This window comes from Phodopus roborovskii, unplaced genomic scaffold (assembly GCF_943737965.1).
Source record: "Phodopus roborovskii unplaced genomic scaffold, PHOROB, whole genome shotgun sequence".
NCBI lineage: Eukaryota > Metazoa > Chordata > Mammalia > Rodentia > Cricetidae > Phodopus > Phodopus roborovskii.
The window spans coordinates 2,202,120-2,227,589 of NW_026126611.1; the positions used below are offsets into that span (position 1 = coordinate 2,202,120).

The following is a 25,470-nucleotide window of genomic DNA, read 5'->3' on the forward strand; positions in this document are numbered from 1 at the left end:
TGTTAGCTTTCTGATTGCTCTGATTGGGCCACTCCAATCATTTCTGCTGGATGCTGTGAGCAACCAGCTTTGTTAATGCTTTCCTACCTCTTTTCTGTATTTATTATTTTACTCCTGCTTGGAATACACCTAACACACTCACTCATTCTATTCTAGGTTCGTCTCCAGACCGCACAAAACAGTGGGATTAGATGTTATTCCTGTTAGGTTTAGATCCTTGGTCTTAGACTGGAGAGAGGAAGCAAGGGGACCCGTTGCTATTTTACCACCATGAAACTGGTGGATTGTGAAAGATGATTCTGGAAGGAGCATATAAGTAAAAGAAAGAGGAAGGTGGAAAGCCTACCTAGCCCATTAGGTCAGCAGTAAAAAGCCTGCCATGTGAGACACTGTTTATTGGTTCTCTTGCTTGGTGTTTGTTTGTTTAGATAAAGGGCCTGGCAGAGTTCTCTGGGCTGGCATTCTTCATCACCTTCTGTCCCCCTGCCTCCACCACTCTTGGCCATGGTGCATCCGCACAGCTTGTGACCTCCAGTCACTCCCAGGGACAGAATGAGGACCGAATGGGTGGAAGATTTTACCTCACTCGCAGGGCCCAGCCCCCAATGTTCTAGGTCCTATTCAGGTAGTGTGACTATCACAGAAGAGTCTTAGCAGAAAACCTGTCCCTCCCTACACCACACACACACACACACACACACACACACACACACACACACACGAGACAGAATGGAAGAATAAATGAAAACATTCAACTTTAAAAGGCCAGGGAATATTTCAAGCAGGTGTGGCAAACCAGATCTGACCTCACGTATCAAATCTAACCATGCTTTTGGCGGGGGAGGGGGGGTGGGGACTGGGATGGGGGGGGACGAGACTTACCAAGGTCAGAGAGCCATAAACCTTCCTTGTGAAACAGTCACACGGCACAACAATCTACCTGTTCCAATTGTTGTTTTAAATGTCCAAAGATGCAGAAGCCTTCGTGTTGTTAACTGTTTCTAGTTCCCTTTTCAGCGGCCAGGGCACGGCTCTGTTCGCTGAACATTCTCTGAACGCTAAGGTCCTGGCTTGGCGCCGCTAAAGTGGAACGAAACACAATTTCCCCTTTCTCAGGGACATACAAAGCAGGACAAGACTCGGGGTTTCCCCCTGTCTCTCTCCCCATACAGATTTTTGCATCTCCTTGGACCAGATTCCAGCACTGTTTCAGTATTATTTTCTCACCGAACGCAGAACTTTTGCCTGCTCTGTGGTGGGAGAGGGCATTTTCTTTTTTCTCTCAGAGGAAGGGGCATCAGGAGACCCCCTTGCTTTTCTTTTCTTGCTTCCCCTCAGAGTGACTCCAGCCCATGGCGCAGCCCAACTGCTCAACTGGCAGCTCTTTGGCGGACATAGCGGTGGGCACCATGCTGACAGTGGAATGTGCTGTGAGCCTTACAGGCAATGCTGTCGCTCTCTGGACCTTCTTTTACCGTCTCAGAGTGTGGAAGCCTTACGCGGTCTACCTGTTCAACCTGGTGGTGGCTGACCTGCTGTTGGTCGCCTGTCTGCCTCTCCTCGCTGTCTTCTATCTGAAGGGCAAGACCTGGGAACTCGGCCACGCACCCTGCCGAGTCCTGCTTTTCCTGCTGTCCTTCAGCCGTGGTGTGGGGGTGGCCTTCCTGACCACAGTGGCTCTAGACCGGTACCTGCGTGTGGTCCACCCTCGGCTCAGAGTCAACTTGCTGTCTCCAAGGGCAGCCTGGGGCATCTCTAGCCTAGTCTGGCTTCTCATGATTGCCCTTACTCCCCAAAGCCTGCTCACTCACAAGGTTCTCCAGAATTCCACCGAGTGTCCCAGCTTCTACCCCATCAGAGAGACGGAGGCCAGCGCCACCTGGCAGGAGATACTTTTCTTCCTTCAGTTCCTGATTCCCTTTGGCCTCATCTTCTTCTGCAACACTAGGCTCATCAGGACCCTCCAGGAGAGACTCCGGGAGTCTGACAAACAGCCCAGGCTCCAGAGGGCCAGGGCGCTGGTTGCCATAGTGCTGGTGATGTTTGCACTGTGCTTCCTGCCTAGCATCCTGGCCAGAGTCCTGGTGAACGTCCTTCAGGGATTTGAGAGCTGCAGTGTCCAGCAAGCCCTAGTGCAGGTCTCGGACGTCGCTGGCAGCCTCAGCTGCCTGCATAGTGCTTTGAGCCTAGCCATTTACTGCTTCTCCAACCAGGCCTTCACCCACTCATACCGGAAGGTGCTCAGGAGCCTTCGGGGCTGGAGGAAAACAGCAGAGCCAGCTAGCTGCAACCACAGGGACTCCTATTCCTGACGACTGCTGGGATCCTCAGCTCTGCTTTTTTTCAGGAACTGCCTTGAATCTTAAATAATAACCCAGTGACCTCAGGGTCAGAAGGGAGAAACTGCACTACAAAGACCCAGACAAAAGTCAGTCAGTGAGTAGCACGCTTGACTCACCTGGATTTCCCCCTGTTTCTATCACACTGCAGAGTGGCAGACTAGAACCAGCTGGGGAGATCCTGTCTCCTTTGCATGGTGGTCGACCAGATGGAGTTGCCAAGCTGAGAGTAGAGGTGGAATACTTCTGCATATCCACAGGGGAGGATTCCAATGGGCTGTATTAACGGAGGGGGATGCTGGCGTTGCCCAGTGCCATCTGGGCTCTTGGATCATCTTCACTTCCCATGCTTCAGTTCTCCAGAGTGAGAAACTGCTTTCTTCTTGCCCGCCACGGAGCTCAGGACAACGGAAGCCAGCAATCCCCGAGGTTCTGAAGAGGTTGCAGGTCACATTGTGTTTTTATAAAACTCTCCTTTGTTTTTCATAGGACCATTCAGCAAGCTACCTCCTTCACTGCAGGAAGGAGATGCCTGCTGCTTGCCTCAAACCTGACCCGGAAGTTCTAGCTGAGCTTTTCGTGTCTGAATACGGTTTCCTTTCCCCGGCGTGCTTTGAGAGAGAGGCCACTTCTTAATCTTAGTCCTGGGAAAGGCACCTGCTTTTGAAATGGTTCTTGAAGCAAGCCCCTAGGGGAGCCTAAGGGCTGCTATGCATGGTGTCAGTCACCTCAGCCCTAGGACATACAGGGCAGGGACAGCTGGTGAGCAGGAGGATTTGAAAGCAACTCTCTTCACTATTCCACATCCGTTCCCATGCTCACGAGAAAGCTGATGGCATTGGCAATACCATGTCTACTCATGGGGTTCCCTGCCTGCTTGGAGGATCCTTGTTGGGACCTACCTGAGACATTATTCAGAAGGATACAAGAGTCCCATGGACCAGGGTGGCCTACCAGACTTAGTGCCCCCGGGGAATGAGGACTGTGCAGCAGTAGTCTGTTTTGCAGGACTTATTTCCTCCTATGAGAGCAGACTCTCACAGGCCTGAGACTGTCCACTATGGCCTGACCATGCTGAGACTGAGGTCTGCTGGATAGATGCCTGTGGCTGTTCCTTCACCAGAGGACAAGCACCTCCGGCTCTCTCCTCCTCGCTCAAACCCTCCATTTAACATACGCGCTTTCTCTGTTACGTCGTTATTGCTGGCACAAGATGAGTCCCAGTTCTCTCCTGACTCATGCGTGGCTGCACTTAGGACAGGCATCCTGAGTGTCATGGCGTCCTCTGAACAGTCACTACTGTTATCTACAGTGGCAGGAGCTGTAAAACAGTTTGCCCCACTCCTTGTGAAAGCTTGGCTGGTCAGGTGTGGGGAGGCCCAGGACCCCAGCCTTCCTAGTCGTCTTGGGCCTCTGTCCTGCCCGCATGTCAGTAACCTGGGCTGTCTTTGGGACATCCTCAATACAACATTCCTGCCCTTGGGGTCCTGTTATTTTCTGCCCCCCCCCCCCCCAGGAGCCATAGAGGAGGAAACCGTGGTGCCTTAGCCAGGTAGGGATGTTCCATCTGGACTAGATGGGACAGCCCCTACCTTAAATCTATTCATGGTAGCCCAGGCTCAGAACAGCTGCTTTGACGGCTATGGGACATCTTGGAGATAGTGTCTTGCTCCGTCTCTTAGTTCTGTGGCCTGGGACAGGCAGTGAGTGCTGTCTGAGAAATAACTAAAAGGCAACTAAACCAGAAACTGAAAACTGACTGAGTCCCCTAGTGGTGAAGGGCCATCTCTTTCTGTTCTTGTCTGAAATGTCACATTGTATCAAAGGAGCTGATGAGATGCACTTTAACAATTGCCTGAGGTGAGACAGGGACATGTTGCAGAGCCTGCAAGGCCAGAAGGATCAGAGAATCTGGGGAGCTGGTTAAGGCTGCAGGGCCCCTGTGTATCTGAGGGGAGATGATTTATGTTTGACTCCAGCTCCGGCCCAGTGTTTGCCCCTAGTCTACACAACCTTGCAGCCCTTGCTTCCTCTGAGGTTCACAGCATAGATGGTGTCCACAGCTCCCCAGCCTGAAATTGTCCTGTGATTGATGCTACAAGGAAGCAGGGCCTTGAACTTGAGATCACTGACTCGGGGTACTTGGAGTTCAGCTGCAAAGTCAGAATCTGAGCCACGGTGGCATGGCCAGGGGTGGCAGGCTTTTCCTTGCTTCTTTGCTTTTCAACTCTCAGGCTTGGCAATGAGCTCCAAGGGTTTAGTGTCTGCAAACTTGTAGCTCCTCTACAGGGCGGCTAAAGCCCCAGGAGAGAGTCCTCAGGAGAGCAGCAGACACTGCCCTGTGCACAGTACTTCTGAAAAGCAGAGGCTTTTCCAGGGCTCGGTCCTGTGAGCGAGCGTTAGCTCCCAGCGAGCCACACTGGGTGTTCAGGAATGATGCAGCATCCTGGGTCCTGTGCCTGACTGTGGTTCACATTCTATTTCATCCATGTCAGCGCAGCTGCCCTGTTCCTTCTGGTCAAGGGTGCACAGAGCAGCTGGTCCTCTTTCCACCCAGGGACCTTTGCTCACCAAAGTGAGCCTCGCATACCTGGTCGTGTTTGGCAAGGGGTATGTGATAGTTTAAACAATAACCCCCATAGGTTCATATATATAAATGTTAAGAAACCAAGGGTGGGCGTTGAGGTTTCAAAAGCCCAAGTTAGGTCCACTGTCACCTAACGCGGTTAAATAAGGATCTGGATAAACAAATAGGCCGAATAGAAGTTTATTCAGGGAGAAATAACTTACAACCTAGACAGATGAACACCAGAAAATTCAACCCGATCCTCTCCTGTCCGAGTCACGCCAGAAAGAGAGCCTTTTCCTGGCCCCCTCCGACCTCCTTCCACAGGTCACTCCGCCCATGGCTCCACCCCCAATGGGCGTGGTCAGTGCCACAGAACTATCTCACTACAGTCACCCTCTCTTCCTGCTGCCTTTGGATCCAGATGCAGACCACTAAGCTCCTTCTCCAGCACCCTGTCTGCCTGCGTCCCGCCATGCTCCCTATGATGGATAATGGACTAAACCGCTGAACTGTAAGCCAGCCCCCCCCCCAATGAAATGCTTTATTTTTTCTAGTTGCCTTGGTCATGGTGTATCTTCACAGCAATAGAGACCTGACTGAGACAGAGTATACATTTAACATGGAATACATTGATTGATCAAATTCCGCTGGCATCCCCGGTTTCTTGATGAGACTCTAATTATCTTCTGATAAATTACGAGAACCAGCTCACATGGTAATAAATTGTTTTATTGTATTTCGTGAGCAGAGCTTCTTTTATATACATTTAGCTATAGTCTCATTTGGACCCATCAGTCAGAATTCAAAGGAAAGGTGTCACGGACAGCAAGACAGGAGGCGCAGAGACAATCAAACCAGAGACTGAGGGCATCACAGCGTCCTTCAGGCTTTGGCTTCTAAAAGCCTAAGGCCAGTCTCCATAGCCCACCTGAGCCAGAACCTGTGCGTCCTGCCCAGCTGTGTCAGGGCAGGGCAGGTCCTGCTATGACCTCACGGGGAGCGATTGTGAGGGGTCCAGCCAGCAGGTTTTATGCTGCATCCAGGCCTGGATTTACTGGGATGAATTGGGAAGAGCTGTGGAGAGGTGCCCAGTGTGACTCTATTGTCTCTAGTGAGGTTGTGTGTGGTTCCCTGTGTTTGGTTGCTTAGTTTGTGTGTGTGCTTGTCCATCCTTACGTGTAAGTGTGTAAAGGTATGTTTGTGCAAGCATTGCTTGTCTATGTACACCTCCTATACATGTGACTGCGTGGATAGGAGGGGTACACCTGTGTGTAAGTGTGGGGTTGGTTATCTGCACATGTGTGTTCCACTTGTGGCCAGAGAGCTCACTAGGTAGGCTAGGCTGGATGGCCAATGAGCCCCGGGGATCTCCCCAGTGTGAGATTAAATCTTGTCTGGTTTGGATTGTTATTGCTGTTTTCAATGTTTGTTTTTAACATTGATTCTTGGGTAGAGTTCAGAAGTTTTTCCTTCCAGGAGCTGATGCCATCTTGTAGTGCCTGGAGGTGGCGTCTGCCACCTCCCCCTGCTTCTATTTACTTATTTGAATTTAGAGGTGCAGTTAGTGTATTTAATGGTTTTATTTGAGGACTGTCTGGTTTTTAGTTTTAATGTTTTCTGTTTTTAATTTGTTTGTTTATTTTTCATTCCTTTTAATCTTTTCCCTTTTTTAAAAAAATGAATATTAGACAGGTGAGTTCCAGGACAGTTAGGGCTACACAGAGAAACCCTGTCATGAACCCCCAAACAAAAATCGATTATTTACCATTGAGAATGTTCTTGACCCATGGAATCTATACCTATTTGACTTTTAGCTAGTTTCAGTTTTCATTTTTGTTTGTTGGTTTGGTTTTTGCTTTCAATTTTCTAGTTTGGGTTTATTATTTTTGTTTCTGTGTTTGTTCTTAGTTTTGAGGCTATCTTGTATCTTATTTTTTTGATTTGGTATTTTGGTTCTTTGGGTGTTCGGAGTTTGGGTTTTAACATTTTGCATATTTTCTGTGTTTTTATTTGTTTTCATTCCTCTTTCCCCTTATTTCCCTTTCATATTTATTTCTTTTCATCTGTTTTTCATTTAGCATCCCAGCAGTCGAGCGGTGGCCCTTCTAACTCACTGGACTGTGAGCTGGCTTTTTGGTTTGGGTTTTAATTTCTGTTTCTGTGGTTTGGTTTTCCAGTTTTGAGTTAGGTCTTTGGTTTTTAATTTTGCCTTCTGTTTTCATTTTATTTTATTTTTCTCAATTTTAATTCCTCGTTTCACTTTATTCCTTTTCCTCGGACACAGTTCCTGCAGACATGCCACCTACAAAGAAGTCTAATCAGACCAAGGAAGAGAGAGTAGGGCTCAACCCTGTGCCCATCTTCTTTGGTGAAGAGATATTCACCAGCCAATACACCGTCCTGAGGAAATTAGGCCAAGGTGCCAACGCCAAGGTGATGCTGGCCCAGCACCGTCTCACAGGTGTCCGAGTGGCCGTGAAAGTGTTGTCGAGGGACAGGCAGTGGCGCCAGCCTTCTGTTGCAGAAGTGGACATTCTGATGGCCATCAACCACCCGAACATTGTTTCTCTCCTCCAAGTCATTGAGACCGAGAAGAATATCTACCTCATCATGGAGATGGCCGAGGGAGAACAGCTGTTTCATTACGTCTGTGAGTCTGGAGGCTTGCAGGAGAATGAGGCCCGGGAACTATTCCACCAGATCGTAGGAGCTGTGGGCTACTGCCACGACCAGGGCATAGTCCACCGAGACCTGAAACCTGATAATATCATTGTAGACCCTTCTGGAAAAGTGAAGATCATCGACTTCGGCTTGGGCACCAAAGTCAGGCCTGGGAAACAGCTTGACAGGCCTGGAGGGGCATTTCACTTTGGAGCCCCTGAATTCTTCCTAGGTGTGCCGTACGACGGCCCTAAAGTGGACGTGTGGACCTTGGGGGTCCTCCTGTTCTTCATGGTAACAGGGACGCTCCCTTTTGCCGCGCCCTCCTTCTCACAGCTTTGGGAGAAGGTGGTACAAGGGAGGTTTGAGGTCCCAAACCAGCTTTCCACAGAGCTCCAGGGCCTGATCAGACACTTACTAACTGTCAACCCCAGCCAGAGGCCAACAGTTAAAGAGATCAAAAGGCACTCGTGGCTGAGACGCGAGAGAACATCGACTCACAGCGAAGAGACAATCCCGAGCTTCCCGGACCCTGCAATCATGGCAGCCATGGCAAACATCGGCTTTAACATCCAAGATATAAGGGAGGCCTTACTGAACAGGAAATTTGATGAGACGATGGCATCGTACTGTTTACTACACCATCAAGCCCGCCAGGGACAGGACGGCTCGGTCCTCCACAAGCTCAGGGACACATCGGTGACACACTTCACCTCACCCACAGACCCTGTCTCCTTCCCTTTGCCTCTGAGGAGGAGGGCCACTGAGCCTGCCCTTCAGACAATCTTATCTTCAACAGGAAACCAGAGGCTAGAGATTGTACGGCAGCCCAGACAAAGTGCCATTGAGTGGGACAGTCCTCTCTGCTTCTATTCTTGGCATATTCTCGGCACTGCTCACCAGTGTGGCGCCAGGGCTCCCCACATTTATCCCCCATCCAGCCGTCAGGGGAACACAGGGAACATCGCATTATTCGAGGAGAAGCCCCTCCCCGGCAAGCCAGATCTTAGCAAGTGCGCAGCCTCGAGTCCCAGACAACACAGTGAGTGGAAGACGTGGCCAAGGAGGCTTGGGCAGCGTCTATCGAAGCTCTGTTGCTGCTTGCCGTCACAGAACGAGCCTCTTGCATGGCAGAACAGAGTGTCTCCCCAGAAATGAGGGGACAGAGTCACTGTCAAAGAAAAGTGAGGCTTGCAGCCAGCCCAGGTCCGTTTCCACGTTCAGCTGTACCTCCGCTTTTATTAATTTCCGCCATCAACCGGCAGATGGTAGTTATGAGCACTTACAGGGTAGAGTGTGCGGAAGGCCAGGTGTAGACACTGTGGGATGGTTGAGTCACCTCCTTCAGCAAGTGCACAGTGACGTCTACGAGTCCCCTTCACACGGATCCTTGCACGGTTAGGTGGCTAGGCTGGGGATGCAGACCAAAGCCACTGTGCTGGGACAGAGCTGTAGGATGGTACCGTGAAAGAGCCTTAGCTGCTCTGTGCCCTTCATTCCCAGCGCAGAGGGAGGCAGGAAGATAACGGATTAGGCTTCATGTGTAGGGTAGTCCAGTCATCAGGGACACCTGCCACAAGGAACTATCCCAGATAGCAGGGATAGAAGGAACCTCACATCAACAGATAAAACAACCCCAGCAAACAGGAACTGGGGGGTGGGGTGGGCACTGAGTTAGGCATTGGGGTCCCACACCCTTCACCAGCTTCCTCTGCAACACTGAGGGAACCAGAACAAGACAGGGACCCAGATTAAAATCTTCCCCGGTTTTAACCGGCTTTTTCTTTCTCTCCCCAGGTTTGACAGGCCTTCTTCTGATTGGTTCCTCGTCCACACTCCCAACCAATCAGGGCCTGAGACTGAAAGTATCTACATCCCAGTTTGCCCAGTCTGGCTCTACAGTCTCTGTCTATCAAGACTGCTGCTGTCGTATGACCTGAAAAGACAGAGCCATCTAAGACTCAACGTTTCCGCGGTAAAGCTGCCGGCGGCGGGAGGCTGGTTCCTGCCTCAGCCCCTGAGACTCAGCCCTGTCTTGGAGACCAACCTCCCTGCTTTCCCATCCGGTCAACCCTGTGAGCCTCCAGGCTGCCGAGACCTGCTCTCTCGGACCTCTCCTGGCCTGCAGTCGGCTGCAGTAGAGTGTCTCAGAGCTAGAACGTTCCCATTGGCATTTCCATGTCCCTTTCTGAACTTGAACTACTGCACTGAAATACAACCTTGTTTGCTCACACTCCCGTTACTGGAAGGAAGGAAAAGACAAGAGCTCAAAATACGTAGACTGGACGGTCGGTCTCACAATCAGGAGTGTTCTAGGTAGGACAGGCCCCAGTCTGTTTGGACTGCAGACACAGATAACAGGCAGTGAGGATTCTAAGGTCAGGGACTCTCATTCAGAGAGACACTGGTTGGCAAGGGTTCCGTTCAGTAGGGGAGATCCCTGTCAGCATGGCTTCTACCCAGTAGTGACCCAAGTCAGCTGGGAGTCTCAGTCAGTGATCACCATGCCTGGATTATTTCTTTACAGGGGTTCTGGGATCCAAACTCACGCTTGTATGACAAGCAATTTACTGATGTTGCTACATCTCTATAACCATGACCCTACTATGCCGATGTTCTACTGCTGTGAAGAGACACCATTGTAGAAGAACCTAATTGGGTTCTTGCTTACAGAGGCTTAGTTTATTATCATCATGGCAGGAATATGGTGGCAGGCACGGCGTTGGAGAAGTAGCTACTATATCCTGATCCACAGGTAGCGGGTAGAGAGAGACCCTGGACCACTTGTCCTTATTTTGTTTGTTTTTTGAGACAGGGTTTCTCTGTGTAGCTTTGGAGGCTGTCCTGTCACTCGCTCTGTAGGCCAGGCTGGCCTCAAACTCACAGAGATCCACCTGCCCCTGACTCCCGAGTCCTGGGAATAAAGGTGTGCACCACCGACGCCCAGCTTGTCAACTCTTCTAACCCTGTCAAGAATTTAATTCCCTGTGACTAAGCATTCAAATATATGGACCAATGCTTCATCAAACCGCCACGCCCCGTATGTAACCTTACAGCATCCTTCACCACAATACATGGGTGATGCTAGTTTGCTGCCACTAATTGTGAACCTTGCTGCTGCCTGAGACTGTGAGGTCTCAGCTACTGTAGCTTTTGGTACTTAGACAGATGAGCACATCAGAAATTAATCCCAGAGACAATTCCCTGGGTATCCCATTCAAACAGGGGAAGCGTTAACTTCTAGCCAAAAGAATAACATCTGCCTTTAGGTGGAGACATAGAATTAAAGATCAAGGGCAGCCTGTATAGTGAAAGACGTTCTGTCCTTCTCCCAACCCCCAACCCCCACAAGGTGCTTAGGAAGCAGCTGCTTTAAAAGCTGCGTCTAAACCTCCTACACGAAGAACAGTGTTCACACCCTGGGTCCCTGCCAAGCCAACCACACCCTGATCACCTCAACAACCTCCACCTGTGCAGGTCTAGGGTGGATTCATGCTCCTCAGCTTCACCTAGCATGGATCATCAGAGCTCAGACTCTGTGTTGTGCTCAGAACTCAGGGCCAGCAGTCGCCTGTCCATGGTGTAGGAGCCAGAAGCAATCGTTGGTCTGTCCCGCAGTGTCCCTTGGGAGCCCTGTGTGGTGCAGTCAGTGCCCTTCTTGTGAGAGCTCTGTCAAAGGGAACAGGCTGGCCAAGGCTCTAATTGCCAGCTGTGTGAGCAGGCAAGTGCTGTTACCATGCATGTGGATTTGACACCTCCTTGTGGCACATCATAATATTGCAAGCACACAGAACTGGCTGTGAGGTATGGTCAAGTTCCAGAAAGAAAAGCCCCAGATAAATAAGTCCTAGAAGGGCATGTTGTTGTCCAGGAACATCAAAGCCTCACTTAGAGCGTGTGTAGCTACAGACCAGTGATACCAGAACATGGTTCTAGGACATTCCCTCAACCTGCAGGCTGCAGTATCCATACTGAGTTCCAATTGCCATTCCCACAGCCTGGCAGCTTTCAACCCCAGGTTCCTGCTGCTGAAATAGTGAAGTAAAGAGAGGGGAGGAGAGGAGGAGGAGGAGGAAAGGTACAGTGGTGGAGTTCATCGCTGCAGTAGACTTATTATTTTAAGACGTGTTACACTTGTATATGCTGTGGGACATTTGCTTAGTGATGTACAGATGTGTGTGCTGCTTCATGTTGCCTTTGTCTGGAACTACAAGCTGAAGCAGACATGTTCTTCCCAAAGCAGCTTTTGGTCAGGATGAATACTTTTATCACATCCGCAGACATTAAACCAGGAGTCTGTGAAAGCAGGTGCACAGTCCGCACACTGCACAAGGTTTCTCTATGTAGCTTTGCAGCCTGTCCTCGAGTTTTACTCTGTAGTCCAGGCAGGCCTCAAACTCACACAGAGATCCCCCTGCCTCTGCCTCCCAAGCACTGGCATCCAAATCGTGGGCCAACACCACCCAGCTCTACTTCCTTTCCTAATGTTTCTTAAAAACAAAGCACACAAGAAGACCCACAATTGTTAAAGCTCGTGAATAAGTTTATATTTCAATGTGTGAAACGATGGCAGTAAACCAAGGGAATCATGTTCCAAATGCTGGGTGGCGAGATGCTTCGGACAGTAAAACACTTGCCTTGCAGGCACAAAGGCTATTTTAATGCCCAAAACCCATGAAAAAAAAAAAAAAAGCTGTGGTGCATGCTGGGAACTGAGGTGGGCGGGTCCATGTCTCCCCTGACCTGCCAATCGAGGCCACTTATTCAGTCCTGAGGCACTGAGAGACTGTCTTAAACAAGGAAAAAGACAACCACACCCGAGTAATACATCTGAATAGTCCTCCACCCTCAAGTACACACACACACTATAGAAAGGCATTGCTACAGCTCACAAACCATCCAACTTCCAAACGATGTATCAGATTGAACATGTCAGTATTTTGACGTTCCTATCAGTAACTTTTGTAAGGAGGTTTCTGTTTCCACATTCCCAGTTCATGTTCGCCATCTGCTTACACAGCTCCTTGAGGACTAGAGTCCCGTGAGCTTCTGATAAGGCAGGAGAGACTTACCAAAACCTGATTCTACTGCTAACCGTAACTTCGGGGTAAAGCTGTCCTAGGATCGGTCTCAGAGCTAGGCACAGTGGCACAGGCTTGCAATCCTAGCTATCATAGAGTGGAGGCAGGAGGACTTCCAAATTCAAGTCCTTAGTGAGACCCCCGTTTCTAAAGGAAAGGTGCGCAAAGGTCTTAGAATATAGTACATTGCAGAGCCTCATGTGAGACCGTAGATTCAATCCCAATTTGAGCAAACGACAAATCCACTTGGCCTCAGAGGCTTCCCCACTGTTCAGGGGACTCACTTGAAGTTCTTGGTGACTGGAATCTTCAGTTCCATTTCAGAACTGGAAGAAAGGCACTCTCAGCTACAGACGAGCCAGGTTCACCATCCGTGGGATGAATGTTAAGCTGTGCTAGAGGCTGCTGAACCCATAGCCCAGCCTGGAACAGGCTCCCTGCTTGACAACTCAAGCTCTGCCCACCTCAGAGGAGGAGAGCCATAGGAAGCCACTTTCTGAAATGGAAGCAAAGCTCACACGCTGGGGCCCTGGGACGGAGCCCAGGCATCCCTGCCTCCCAGGTTGCTGTTCCAGTTTGTGGATGCTTGCCCTTGCCTTCACCCTCCACTGCCTAGCACTTGCTGGGATGATAAGAGGGAGCCAGGTACGGGATCTTTGCAGCTGGCCATCAGGGATGATAAACATCTCATTAGCCTCACGGGAAGTCACAGGAAGACTTCTGATGCTTTCTCTTTTTGAGCTGAGTCCTTGCTTTGTGCTGTGACTGGGTCTGCGAACCCTTCACAAATGTTTCTGGAGTGTCCACGAACACTTCATTCCAATCCAGCATTCCCCAAAGCTTGTTTAGCGGAACACCGACCTCAGAAGACAGGAGCCTCCCACCGGTGTTTCTTGTCAACCATATGGTGGGGGTGGGGTGGGGCAGGGGCTGGTTTGGGGGTGGGGAAGCGAGTTTGGCTATCAGGGTCCACCTCCTGCCCACTGGTTCTGATCCTGCATGAGACTGCTTAATTTCTGTATTTATTTGGGCATGGCCTCTCTCTCTCTCTCTCTCTCTCTCTCTCTCTCTCACACACACACACACACACACACACAAGCAAGTTTCACAAAGGCTTCCGGGGGTATGTAGCGTCATGCGCACATGCTACATGGTGAAGGACGAGGCGATGTCGTTGTCCATGATCTCACTGGTCTGCCGGGAAGTGTAGCTTTCCAAGTACAACCGGGCACAGAGGAAGCCTGGCACCTTGCTCTTTCTTCTGGCACAACAGACATCCTTCACGATCTTCATGAAGTAGTTTCTAAATTTCTGCCCGACGAACGCGTACAGCACCGGGTTGAGGCAGCAGTGCAGGAAAGCCAGCGCCTCAGCCACGTTCCTGGCGTAGGCGAGGCGTATCTCACCGCGGCAGGTGCGGTTCATTCTGCCCGTGTTCGCTGCAGTTATGAGAAGGACCACATTGTGAGGGATCTGACAGGCCAGGAACACAAGGACCACGGCGATGACGACACGGATGGCTCTGTGCCTTTTGGAATTCTGGGCCTGCACCAGGGTCCTGACGATGAGCAGATAGCAGAATACCATGAAGAGCAGAGGGATGAAGAAGCCGAAGAGCAGCTCGAGCCCCAGCCCCAGCAGCTTCCAGGTGATGGGCTCCGAGACAGACTTGTAATGGGGCTCGCAGACATCTCTGCCCTGAAGCCTGTATTTATTGTTGAAGATGAAGGTGGGGCTTGAGATGATGATGGATATGACCCACACCACCAAACAGATGATCTTACTGTGTCCCAGGGTTCTGGATCGTACCCGGAAAGATTTGGTCGCCTGGACGATGGCGATATACCGGTCCATGCTGATGCAGGCCAGGAGCAGCATCCCGCAGTTAAAGTTGACTGCATAGGCGCCTTTCATCAGTTTGCACAGTGAGCTGCTGAAAACCCATGACCCCGTGGCATGGGTCACTGCCCAGAAGGGCAGAGTAAGGACAAAAAGGATGTCTGTGATGGCCATGTTCAACAGGTAAACGTCGGTCATGGACCTGGCCTTCTTGTAGAAGGCAAAGGTCATCACCACCATAATATTGCCCAGGAGGCCGAAGACACAGATTAACGAGTAGGTGATAGGCACGAATACCCGGGTGAACTCCCTGACCTCTCTCAGGGAGCACGGCAAGTCGTCCGTAGGCACGGAATAGACGGGGTCTGAGTAGTCCTCAGTTGAGAAGTATGCCTCTGTGGAATTCATTGCCTCCTGGAAAACAATGGGGACAGAATCAGGGACAGCACACTCTCAAGCCACCGCACCGAGGCAAGCTCCCACCACAAGAGTTTCTCACTCCCCCGCGCCCCACGCCCACGTGCGCGATGGTCCCTTGGTGTTGAGTGTGAAGTGGGGAGGGATTCAGTCACAGGCTCGCTCGGTCGCTCGCACAGACGTTAGGAAGCTATGGAGGAGAGAGGGCAATGTGTGCTTTAGTCATGCCGTGCTCTGGAACATTCTACCCCGAAGTTGTTTGCTGTGAAAACACCAGCTGTACGGGAAGGATTCCCTGACACTTTCCGAAGAGCCAGAGAGGGGGGCACCATGGAGGGCTCTGCAGTCCCAGCAGCTCTTATGGGCTCTATCTAGGTGTCTCAGGCCAGCTTTGGTAGCTTGGAAATCCACCATAAAGAGCATACGAACCAGTGGGCCTGATTGGACTTGATTAGTGAGATTCCAATTTCTCATCTTTGGCTTGAGAAAAGTCTTATCAGAAAAAAACAAGCAAACAAACAAACCCCACAGGTTTTAAACTGTACTGGAGTCTTCACCCCAAATTCCAGTTACAAATATACAAGAAAATCTCATGGAACAAAATCTATAATGACCTAAACGTGATCAGGAACGCACAATTTGAGGCCTGGGGAGATGGCTCAGTGGTTAGGAACACTTGCTGCTCTTCTGGAGGACCTGGGTCTGATTCCCAGCACCGGCCCACGTCAGGTGGCGCATAGTCATAACTCCAGTCCCAGGGAGAGTGATGCCCTCTCCTGGCCTCTGAAGGCACCTCTGTGCATGTGACAGAAACTTACTGGTACCAATACCATGAGCACACACAGTCCTCATGGATAAAGCCACTATGATCCTACCCTAGCAAGAAGACTGAGGGACTGAAAGCTGGAATCCCAGTGCAGTGGTGAGGGCTGCAGCCTCAGCACTCAGGGAGCTGAGGCAGGAGGATGGTGACTTCAGAGCCAGCCTGGGATACACAGCAAAACTGTCTTGCCTGAGAGTCAAGACGGTAACCCTGGTTACATGCAAACAAGGCGTACAGAAACCCAGGCCAGCTCCTGCTGAAGGGGTGGCCAGCACCAGCCACAGTGATTCCTCAAGGTCAGGGGAATGGGGAATGTGGCCTGCATAGTTCCCAGGCTAGGCCACAGGGCAGACAATTGTTCAGATGCACAATGTACTCAAGAAACAGTGTCTTCATTATGCTTGCCGATTGGGATGGTGAAGCAATTCCCAAGGACCACAGATTTGCAAGGGGACGCTGTGAGCATGTTGGGCCCAAGGCACTGTGAAACCCAGAATAATGACAACCTCAGCACAGCGGGCCCTGGCAATCAGCGCTCTCCGTGAGATGACATCTGTCACATCTGCTCGAAGGCCAGACACTCCACAGGAAATGAATCAGTCTGTCAAACCACCATTGTTGTCATAGGAACGCGCATGTTGTTGCTAGGAAATGGCACTGGTCGCGGATCTGAGCATAACTTAGTTATCTGGAGGGGCAATCTGTTGTTTTATTTATTTATTTATTTTAGTGATTTGTTTATTTTTATTTTATGTGCCTTGGTGGTCCTTTGCCTGCCTGTATGTCTGTGTGAGGGTGTCAGATCCCCTGGAACTGTAGTTACAGACAGCTGTGAGCTGCCAGGTGGGTGCCGAGAATTGAACCCAGGACCTCTGGAAGAGCAGCCAGTGCTCTTAAACCTCTGAGCCAACTCTCCAGCCCTCACTGGTGAATTTTTGGGGGTGAAGGGTAAGATGGGGTTTCTTTGTGTACCCCTGCCTGTCCTGGAATCCTCTGTAGACCAGGCTAGCCTCAGACTCACAGAAATCTGTCTACTTCTGCCTCTTGAGTGCTGAATTGAATGTTTATGTCTTTCCTTTAAAGGATTTAGAGCAAAGCAGACTGCTAGTCTTCCAAGATGGGTGCCGCTGAAAGTATAGAGCCTACAGCCTATCTTTCTGTGAACCTACAGTCAAGCTACCCCCAAGCAAGACATTCTCTTTCACACATGCCCACTAACTGGGTCTTATTTTGGCCTAAATAAGTCACGCACAAGACCCATGTTTGTCAACTGATCCTCAATGTACATTATGGCCAGTCGGTCGTCTCTGTGTTTATGCCCAAGTCAGCATATCTCAAACAAGCCTGTATGGAAATATTCTAAAGAACAAATTGATATTAAGAGAATCTGCAAGGACTTGAGAGATGGCTCAGCGGTTAAGAGCATTGGCTGCTCTCCCAGAGGTCCTGAGTTCAATTCCCAGCACCCACATAGTGGCTCTCAACCACCTGTAATGAGAGCTAGCGCCCTCTTCTGGCCTCCAGGCGTACATGCAGCCGGAGTACTGTATATATAATAAGTAAATATTTTTTTCTTGTTAAAAAGAGAGAATGTATGAAAAACTTTAGGGTCCTGCCTTGCCTGCTGTCAGCTGCCTTGAGTAAAATGTCACACTTTCTGCCACCCTGCCTGCCTTTTGGTGGGCTGCCGGGGACTCCTGTCCACTCTAAACATTCCACTACTACCCAAAGAATGTCGTTGTGAGGCTGCCCACTCCATGAGGAGCCCTGCAAATGCCAGGCAATTTTAGCCTCCAAAGGTAGAGACGAGATTTTCCCCAGAGCAAGCTGGCTAGTGAGGCTAAGCATCCTCCAGGTTTGACTGGCAGACCCCGCCTTAAAGGGTAAGATGGAAGAGGGGCTGAAGAAGGTTCATGTGCCCACACACATGAACACATACACGCACATGTTCCACACATGTGGAACTTATCGATAGATGCAGAAAAAGTGAACGTCACTATTGAGGTTTGGTGTCAGTCAATACGCACCCCAGACCATCATTAACAACCAGATGGTGGTGGCACACATCTTCAGTCCTAGCACTCGGGAGGCTGAGGCAGCTGGATCTCTGTGAGTTCAAGGCCAGCCTGGTCTACAGAGTGAGTTACACAGAGAAACCCTGTCTTGAAACCTTCATTAAGCGTGCGCGCGCGCGCGCACACACACACACACACACACACACACACACACACACACACAGAGAGAGAGAGAGAGAGAGAGAGAATATCATGAAGGAATCAAGGCACCTGGTATAGAATTCGCGAGTGAGTTACCACACGTGCTGGCATATAGCTGTCACCTGATCCAGAGCCTTTGGTCCACTCCCAGTCATCAGACAACAACAGTAAGGGAAGTGTGACAGACGTTGCAAATCTGTGATTAAATCTGAAAATTGGAAGCAATCATGAGAAGGAACTGTCGTCTGGGTACTAGGACGCTGAGGCCCGTGGGCCACCAGCTGGGCTGTTAGGGGGTTTGGACTGGCATTCTGGGTGTGGTGACACCCATGTGGAACCCAGGCACACTGGGGGACAGACCTCGACTGACACGTTTCTCACTGTTCACATGAAGTATAAGGGCAAAAGAAAGGAGTCAATGCATCGCATTTGGAAAACGTCAAAAGTTTAGAGAACACAAGAGGATGACCTGGGTCCTCTGCAAGATGGGTACGTGCTGTTAACAACTGAGCCATCTCTCCGGCCCTGCCCCCACACCTGCATCTAAACGGTCAACAACTCAGACGAAGGCAACAAAACAACAGGCAAACAAGAACAACCCCAAGTTCTGAAAGAGCATAACTAGCATTTATTTGGTAGGAAGTCCGACAAGCCGGTGGAGATGCTTCCATCAGGCACAACTGTCTCCCTGCACTCAGCCTTCATGCTTAAAAACAGCTGTTCAGAGCCAGCGGTCTGATGCACCAACAGCGCTGTGCTCACCACCACTACTTAGTTTCCGGAGCCCGTGAGTGTGTCAGTTCACATGGCAAAGGGGACTGTGCAGATTGAGTTTGGACGAGTAGCCACACGGGACAGTTAGAACCGAGAGTCCTTGACCCTCAAGGCTCTCTCATCCGAGGCAGGAGAAGACATGGAGACTCGTGAGGGAAGTGTCTGTTGCTGTTTATGTTGAAAGCAGTTGAGGAGCCACAAGCCAAGCGGGTTTCCTGAAGAGGCTGGCAAGGGCCCTCTCTGACAGCTATTGTGAAAATAGGAATCTGTGTCCCGCCACAGGGACTGAGGTCTGCCTGCAACCTCAGGCAGGGATGGTCGGGCACAGATCCCTCCCCCTCCCTCCCCCCCTTAGGGGCCCAGAAGAGAATGTGACACCTTTTACCCACCTGGCCTGCAGCTGAGGTTGGTATCAGGTCCCTGGAGGCAGAACCGAAACCCAGGAAGCTCAGCCGTATGAGCCGTAGGAGACTCACAAAGTCCAGCAGAATCTTTAACGCTCAGGCAAAACTCACCGAAACCATCAGGCTCAGAATGAGGTCCGTGCCCGTCTGCACCTGGCTTGGGCCAGGTTTACACAGTGGTTAGGGGTTGGGAGAGAGGGGTATGGGGGATATTTAGTGCCTGGAGAAGCACAGTGAAGTGTTATTCAGCCTCAGGCCAGCTAGAGGGACATCCATCACGGCATGACAGACTGTGGCTTCAAAGAGGGGCTTCTGCTCTGCCCTAAAGCAGGACTCTGCTTGGGAGTAGAGATGACATGGATGCCAAGAAGAACTGGCAGCTGGTTTAACAACAACAACAGCAGCACAGGTACCCTTGGGACGTGGGTGACCACTGCCAGTTGGAGAGCCCAGCATGGGCTGGACCTCTTGGGCCAGGAACCCCAGGCTGCAGGAGATGGGTGAGGATGAGGAGCCCAGGAGTCCTATCTGCAAATGCTCATTATCAGGGTAAAACCTAGACTGCTTACTACCTATGCGCCTGGAGGTGAAGGGTGACCCGAGGGAGGCCTCTTGGAGGCAGGAGAGAGTCACACAGGACCTACACTCTGGTGAGGAGTGGGAATAACAGGGGCCTTGAGAAGAACATGTGCACACACGGAGCTTTCCATTACTCCGTAACCACACACATTCCTGGGGAACTTTGACCCTGCTCTGGGAAAGGACTGCTTCCTATGCCGGGCGCCCACTGACGGATGCGGGCTCCTGGGAAAGCTGCTGTCAAAGTGAGGCCTGGAGGTCCTCCAGATGCATGCATTCTGAGCTTCAGTTTTCCAGGAATCACACCACAAACCTCATTCACACGGGAAGGACATGTACTCAACTGTTTGTGTTCCTGGGTTAAGCTCATCACATGATAACTCCGTCCACGGAATCCCGGTCACCCCATGATCTTACACATCAAAAGCAGAGAAGGGAAATGTGTCTTAGCAGATGTTAAGATACACCTCCAGGGCCACCAAGACTGCAATACAGCTGATACCGAGACACTGAAAAATACCACACTTGCTGTCTTACTCTCCACGATTCATGGAGAGGCCCCAACCCTCAGCATATCTTACTTTCTTTCCCCAAGCACCTTCCTTTCCCCTAACTCCTGTGCCTCACATCTATTTTAAGATAACTTCAATAAAATCTCCTGTTTCAGGCCAGCTTGGCGCGTGCCCAGGTCCCCAAAAGATCATGGGAGCTCCTCGTGACGCTGAGGGAGACATCATGGATGTGTGCCACACCAAATCCGGTAGATTCTGTGTGTACTAAGTTGCACAGACAGAGGAGATAACTTCAAAAGAAGGAGGTCTCCTGGAAATGGCTGTGGGACTCTCGGCCGGAGAAAAATATCAAGCTGTAGTTGTCATGGCAATTTCTATTCTTCTATTGTTTTTCTCGTATTAATGAAACGTTCCTGAAAGCCTACACTGACATTATAAACAAAAGAAATAAATGAGAAACCGTCCCCTGACCATGACTTCGTCTCCGGGAAAACCAGCACCTTTCAAACCATTCACGTTATTCACATAAGTAAATAGCATTAAGGCAAATACTCTCCCAACAGTAACATTTCATATGGCTATACATATGTCATCGAAAATGGGCTTAAATGTTTGGTTAAAAAATATAGCTTTTTAATAAGAAAGAGTCAAAAATAGCTCAATATTTCAAAAACTCACAAGAACTAGGTAATAGATGTTAAACAATAACTGACTATAAAAATTTATAGCCTGATCTAAGAAGCAGGCAGTTGGTCTTGAATGATTTTCTAATTTATTGTTTTGGTTAGCCTTGGACAATTTATATATTACTGTGCCTAGTAACAAGGATGCCATGTGTTCTTTCTGGGTTTTACTTCACTAAACACAACCCTAAGAAAATGTTTGTTTCATCCTGGATGAAAAACCTTGCTTTAGAGCTACAAAATAAACTCAGATTCAAACTACCTCTATATTTTTTCCATTTGTCACTGCCTAATCCTTACCCACCTAGTCTTCAAGGCCCCTTTTCCCAGAGACCCCCCCACACACCAGGCTGGGATGATCCATGGCAGATCTGTGTCCCTGTCCCTCACACCGACAACGCCCATGGAACTTTTTCTCTGGACAGGACTTCAGAAAACGCTGACCTGAAAAAGGCAGGTGCCACGGGGCTCCCAAGAGCCGTGCCAGGCTGGGCTGCAGTAGCTTGCAGTCCCTACAGTGACGGTGATACACCTGATTTGGAAGGGGGTGGTGTCACTACTCACAGTGGCGGCGTTCCAGTAGCATTCTGACCCCTGCTACACCACGTCCCAGTGGATCCTGTCTCTCAGAACTGTAAAAACCGGCCACTACTCAAGCTCCCTCCACTGGCTTTAGAATCAGAGAGCAGCTGCCAGTCAGAGCACAGCTTTGGGTGGCTTTTCCTGCCCTTCCAGAGGTGCTGCCCCCGCCCCCTGCTCTCCCCACCATCCAGCACCCAAATGATAAGCTACCTTCTTCCATGGCTTTCGCCTTTAAGGTCTGACACCACATAGACCGCTTCCCCTTCCCAATGCGCTCAGCAGTGCTTGGGTGCAGAGGGAATGACACGAGCAATCACAGCCACCACCCCGACACTACCCCCACCCCCAACCCCCCCAGGCCAATGCCACTACCCCCCCACCCCCACCCCCCAGGCCAACTCTGCCTCTCCCTCTGGGTTCTAACATTTCCAGGGCAATTCTTTTAACCACATAGAAAACCACCCCACCATTTTAGGGAAAGTTTGATACTAGTAATGCTTTAAGCACAGTATAAAGCTTGTATGTACCGTAATCTTCTGTGTACTACGGTATGTTCTTCTAGAGCCATCTCCATTGTGTACACCGTGCAAAGAATGTGTTTCTGAAGGTGACGCACACGCCGCTATCATGGCATTCGGTGCCTTAGCTGGTACCAGATAAATGGTAACCCTAGGAGAATGGCTGCAACTGTCTTTGAGATGAGACAGAGAAGGCAGCCTGGGGTAGGGTGGGGGGAGAGGAAGAGGGGAGGAGAGAGGGAGGGGGGAGAGAGATTTTATGCATGTGCTAGGATGCATATGTGTGTACGTGTCTGTTTATGTGCATATGTGTGTATGTGTATTTGTGTAGATGCAATGATGTTTGTGTATGTAGGTATGTAGGCATGGACAGTTGTGCCTGTATGCACACATATCTATGTTCATGTGTCTATAGGTCTACACGTATTGTCGTCCAAGCATGAGCACTTCTGATGGTAGGCATGGGTGTGTTCCTGTGTTCGTGTATGTGCGCATATACATATATAAGTATGCATGGTATATATTGGCTTAGGTGCATTTGAGTGAGTGCCTATGCAGATGGGTACAGAGAAGTTTGCATGCAGAAGGTGTGTGTGTGTGTGTGTTTGGGTGTGTGTGTACAGCTGTGTGTGTGTATATGTGTGTATACAGCTCCATGTGTGTATGTGTGTGCACAGCTGTGTGTGTGTACATAGCTGTGTATGTTTACAGCTGTGTGTGTGTGTGTACAGCTGTGTGTGTGTGTATGTGTGTATACAGCTCCATGTGTGTATGTGTGTGCACAGCTGTGTGTGTACATAGCTGTGTGTGTGTGTGTATGTGTGTGTGTATACTGTGGTGTGCAGGCTGTAGATCTGGTTCCAGACAAATGCTGGGCACTGAGATCACTGCTTCCCATCTGTTACTGCTGTAACCTTACAAAGCTCCTCCAGACAGACAGCATGTCCTAGCAGACAGACCACAGCCTACTTGAGACTATGAGCAGTGCTAAAATTCCCCCGTTGCCTGTCATTCAGCATCTGGGTCATTTGGCCATGCAGTTCCCACAAGACCTTCAATAATAAGTTTAGTTAAAACTTCTTGCATCGAGTGTTTTCTCGCTACGCTGGCAGGTGTTGAGTGTGTGTTAAAGGTTCACTGGGATCACAGGCACACCTGCTTCTCCACTCTGTCAAACTCAGTACAGCTGAAGTTCTACACAGCTTCCTTCTGCTTTTGAGCTGGTGGTTATGAAGAACCCAGAAGGTATTTTCCAGTGATTTGCTTCTTGTCTGGCAGCTCACTTTTATACTGCATTTTTTGTTGTTGCTCTTTGCTTTGTTTTTGGAGACAAGGTCTCACTATTTGACACACGGTGGAGTTGCATTTAGCTACTAAATTCTGGGAATGCAGGCTGGTGATATCTGCACAGCTAATATTCCCTTTACTTATTTGTAGGAATGAAATCTTTAACCATGTCAAAAGTAGCTGTAATGAGGTTGTTGTGTCCACCCTGTGTATTTAGGGTGCTGGGTGTCCCACCCACAGCTGTGCCTAATTTCTTACTGTCTCTGTGTTGGCTTCTCAAAATCTCTCTGTGTAGTGAGTTAAATAAAAAGTTGCATTTTGTAGGGGTCCAGAGAGATGGCTCTGTTATTAAGAGTAAGCAGTACTCTTGTAGGGGACTAGAGTCTGTTCCCAGCACACACACTTCATAGCTCATGGCCATCTGTGTCTCCAACTTCAGTGGGATCCCACACCTTTGGCCTCCCTGGACACTTACACTAATATGTTCATATCCCCACATACACATAATGAAAAATAAACAATAAATCTTAAGGAGGGCTGGAGAAGAGATGGCTCAGAGGTTGAGAGCATTGGCTGCTCTTCCAGAGTTCCTGAGTTCAATTCCTGGCAACCACATTCATCTATAATAAGATCCGTCTGATTCCCTTTTCTAGCCTGCAGGCATGCATACAGACAGAAACACTCTATACATAATAAATGAATAAATCTGAAAAAAAAAAAAAACCAAACCTCAAGGAAAGCATTACAGTGTTAGGACGGGGTGTAGCTAGGGTAGAGCAGTCACCTAGCATTCATGAGGTCTACGCTTCACTCCCAGCACTACAAAAACAGTAGACTGAGCTTGGTGACACAACGCTGTGATCCTAGGTACTCAGGAGTGAGGCAGGGGAGCATCAAGTTCAATGCCTGCGGTCACAATGTGACTGTGGGATCAGGCCACACACCCTAGTGAGACCCTGTCTCAAAATAAAAGGTAAAAGTGCATCTAGAAATGTAGCTCAGTGGTGGAGTGCTTGTCTGGCATGCACAATACCCTAGATTCAATTCCTAGTAACACACACAGACACAGAGACATATACATAGACACACACACACAGAGACATGTACACACAGACACAGATACACATACACTCCGAGAGACACACAGACACACAGGCAGAGATGCACACACAGACACACACACACACACAGAGACACACATAAACACATACACACATAGATACATGCACACACATATACACAGATACACACATGGACACACACAGACACTCACACAGACATATATACACACAGAACACACACACACACTTCCTTTCTAGACTGATGTCTCTCAGATGCTTCCCAAAGAAGGAAGCAGTGGCCAACCATCTCCAAAGCTCCAGTGTGAGGCGGCGAGAATAAAACCTCCCTGTGAGCCCTATTCCTCTCTCCTAAAACCACAAGGACAGGTACATAACAAAATCATAAGGACTTATTACGTGGAAGCTCGGTTGGCATGCCCACATCCAGTAAGAAACTCTTCCAGCCAGGCATCCCTACCATATGTGAGAAGCTAAGACAAGTCTGAAGAAAAAAAAAAAAAAAGTTGGGAAGGGATGCATGCTCACCCAGGAAATGCTGAGATCCAATGTGGAGTGGCCAGCTACCCACGCCTTGGTGGTTGTCCACGCTCCAGCCGTAGGACTGTGAGGACCATTCTGTCAACAGAAGCGACCGGCAGTGGTCACTGAGAGACTGGTAGTGAGCCACTACTTCCTATTTAAAAGCAACGCCTATCTGCTTGGATGCAAATGGTTAACCGTGTACAGCCTGTAGATTGTAAAAGGATTACAAATCATCATCATCACCATCATCGCTATCACCACCACTATCAATAAACATCACCCTAATCTGACTTGGAGTCAAACCAGAGTAAAGAGGAGAACAACTTTTGTTTTGTGGTTTCTCAAGGAAGAGAGCCTTTGTGCGGTTTTTCTATGTGAAACATTGGAGTGTATATCAAAGTCTCCTGGGAGGGAGGATGCTGGGGCCACCTGGAGGCAAGAGAGGGCATTTACAGTGTTCAGCGTGGCTCAAGACAGGGTCTGTCTGAAGCTCCTCTGGCTGTGTGCCCTGCTCACAAGTCCTCCAGGCACGGGGAAGGATGCTGCACCAGACCATAGCCAGCCTCATGGGACAGAGATGGA

The 25,470-nt window shown here is 49.7% G+C and overlaps 3 protein-coding genes across 4 annotated transcripts; 2 read left to right on the forward strand and 1 right to left on the reverse strand.

The window, feature by feature from the left end:
* The first annotated feature begins 1,352 nt into the window (after nt 1-1,352).
* On the forward strand, nt 1,353-2,312 carry Gpr31 (G protein-coupled receptor 31). Its single transcript, XM_051206144.1, has one exon. It carries the CDS (start codon nt 1,353-1,355, stop codon nt 2,310-2,312), a length of 960 nt encoding a protein of 319 aa, XP_051062101.1.
* A 3,050-nt stretch (nt 2,313-5,362) lies between these two features.
* Nucleotides 5,363-10,658, forward strand: LOC127237749 (sperm motility kinase 2B-like). 2 transcript variants are annotated; one of them, XM_051206137.1, is made up of 3 exons: nt 5,363-5,419; nt 7,193-8,775; nt 9,367-10,658. In XM_051206137.1, the coding sequence occupies exon 2, from the start codon at nt 7,204-7,206 to the stop codon at nt 8,725-8,727; it is 1,524 nt and encodes a 507-aa protein (XP_051062094.1). In that variant the 5' UTR covers nt 5,363-5,419; nt 7,193-7,203; the 3' UTR covers nt 8,728-8,775; nt 9,367-10,658. The 2 variants fall into 2 exon arrangements, with proteins under 2 accessions (XP_051062094.1, XP_051062095.1); XM_051206138.1 differs by lacking the exon at nt 5,363-5,419 and having other exon boundaries at nt 6,899-8,775.
* Nucleotides 10,659-12,048: 1,390 nt separating this feature from the next.
* Nucleotides 12,049-25,056, reverse strand: Ccr6 (C-C motif chemokine receptor 6). Its single transcript, XM_051206143.1, has 2 exons — nt 24,892-25,056; nt 12,049-14,903 (listed from the first exon to the last, which is right to left on the reverse strand). Exon 2 carries the CDS (start codon nt 14,895-14,897, stop codon nt 13,797-13,799), a length of 1,101 nt encoding a protein of 366 aa, XP_051062100.1. The 5' UTR covers nt 14,898-14,903; nt 24,892-25,056; the 3' UTR covers nt 12,049-13,796.
* Nucleotides 25,057-25,470: the final 414 nt, after the last annotated feature.

Bases quoted from the DNA above. Each gene is read 5' to 3' on its own strand.
- Gpr31 (XM_051206144.1), top strand. From the start codon at position 1,353: ATGGCGCAGCCCAACTGCTCAACTGGCAGCTCTTTGGCGGACATAGCG.
- Ccr6 (XM_051206143.1), bottom strand. From the start codon at position 14,897: ATGAATTCCACAGAGGCATACTTCTCAACTGAGGACTACTCAGACCCC.
- LOC127237749 (XM_051206137.1), top strand. From the start codon at position 7,204: ATGCCACCTACAAAGAAGTCTAATCAGACCAAGGAAGAGAGAGTAGGG.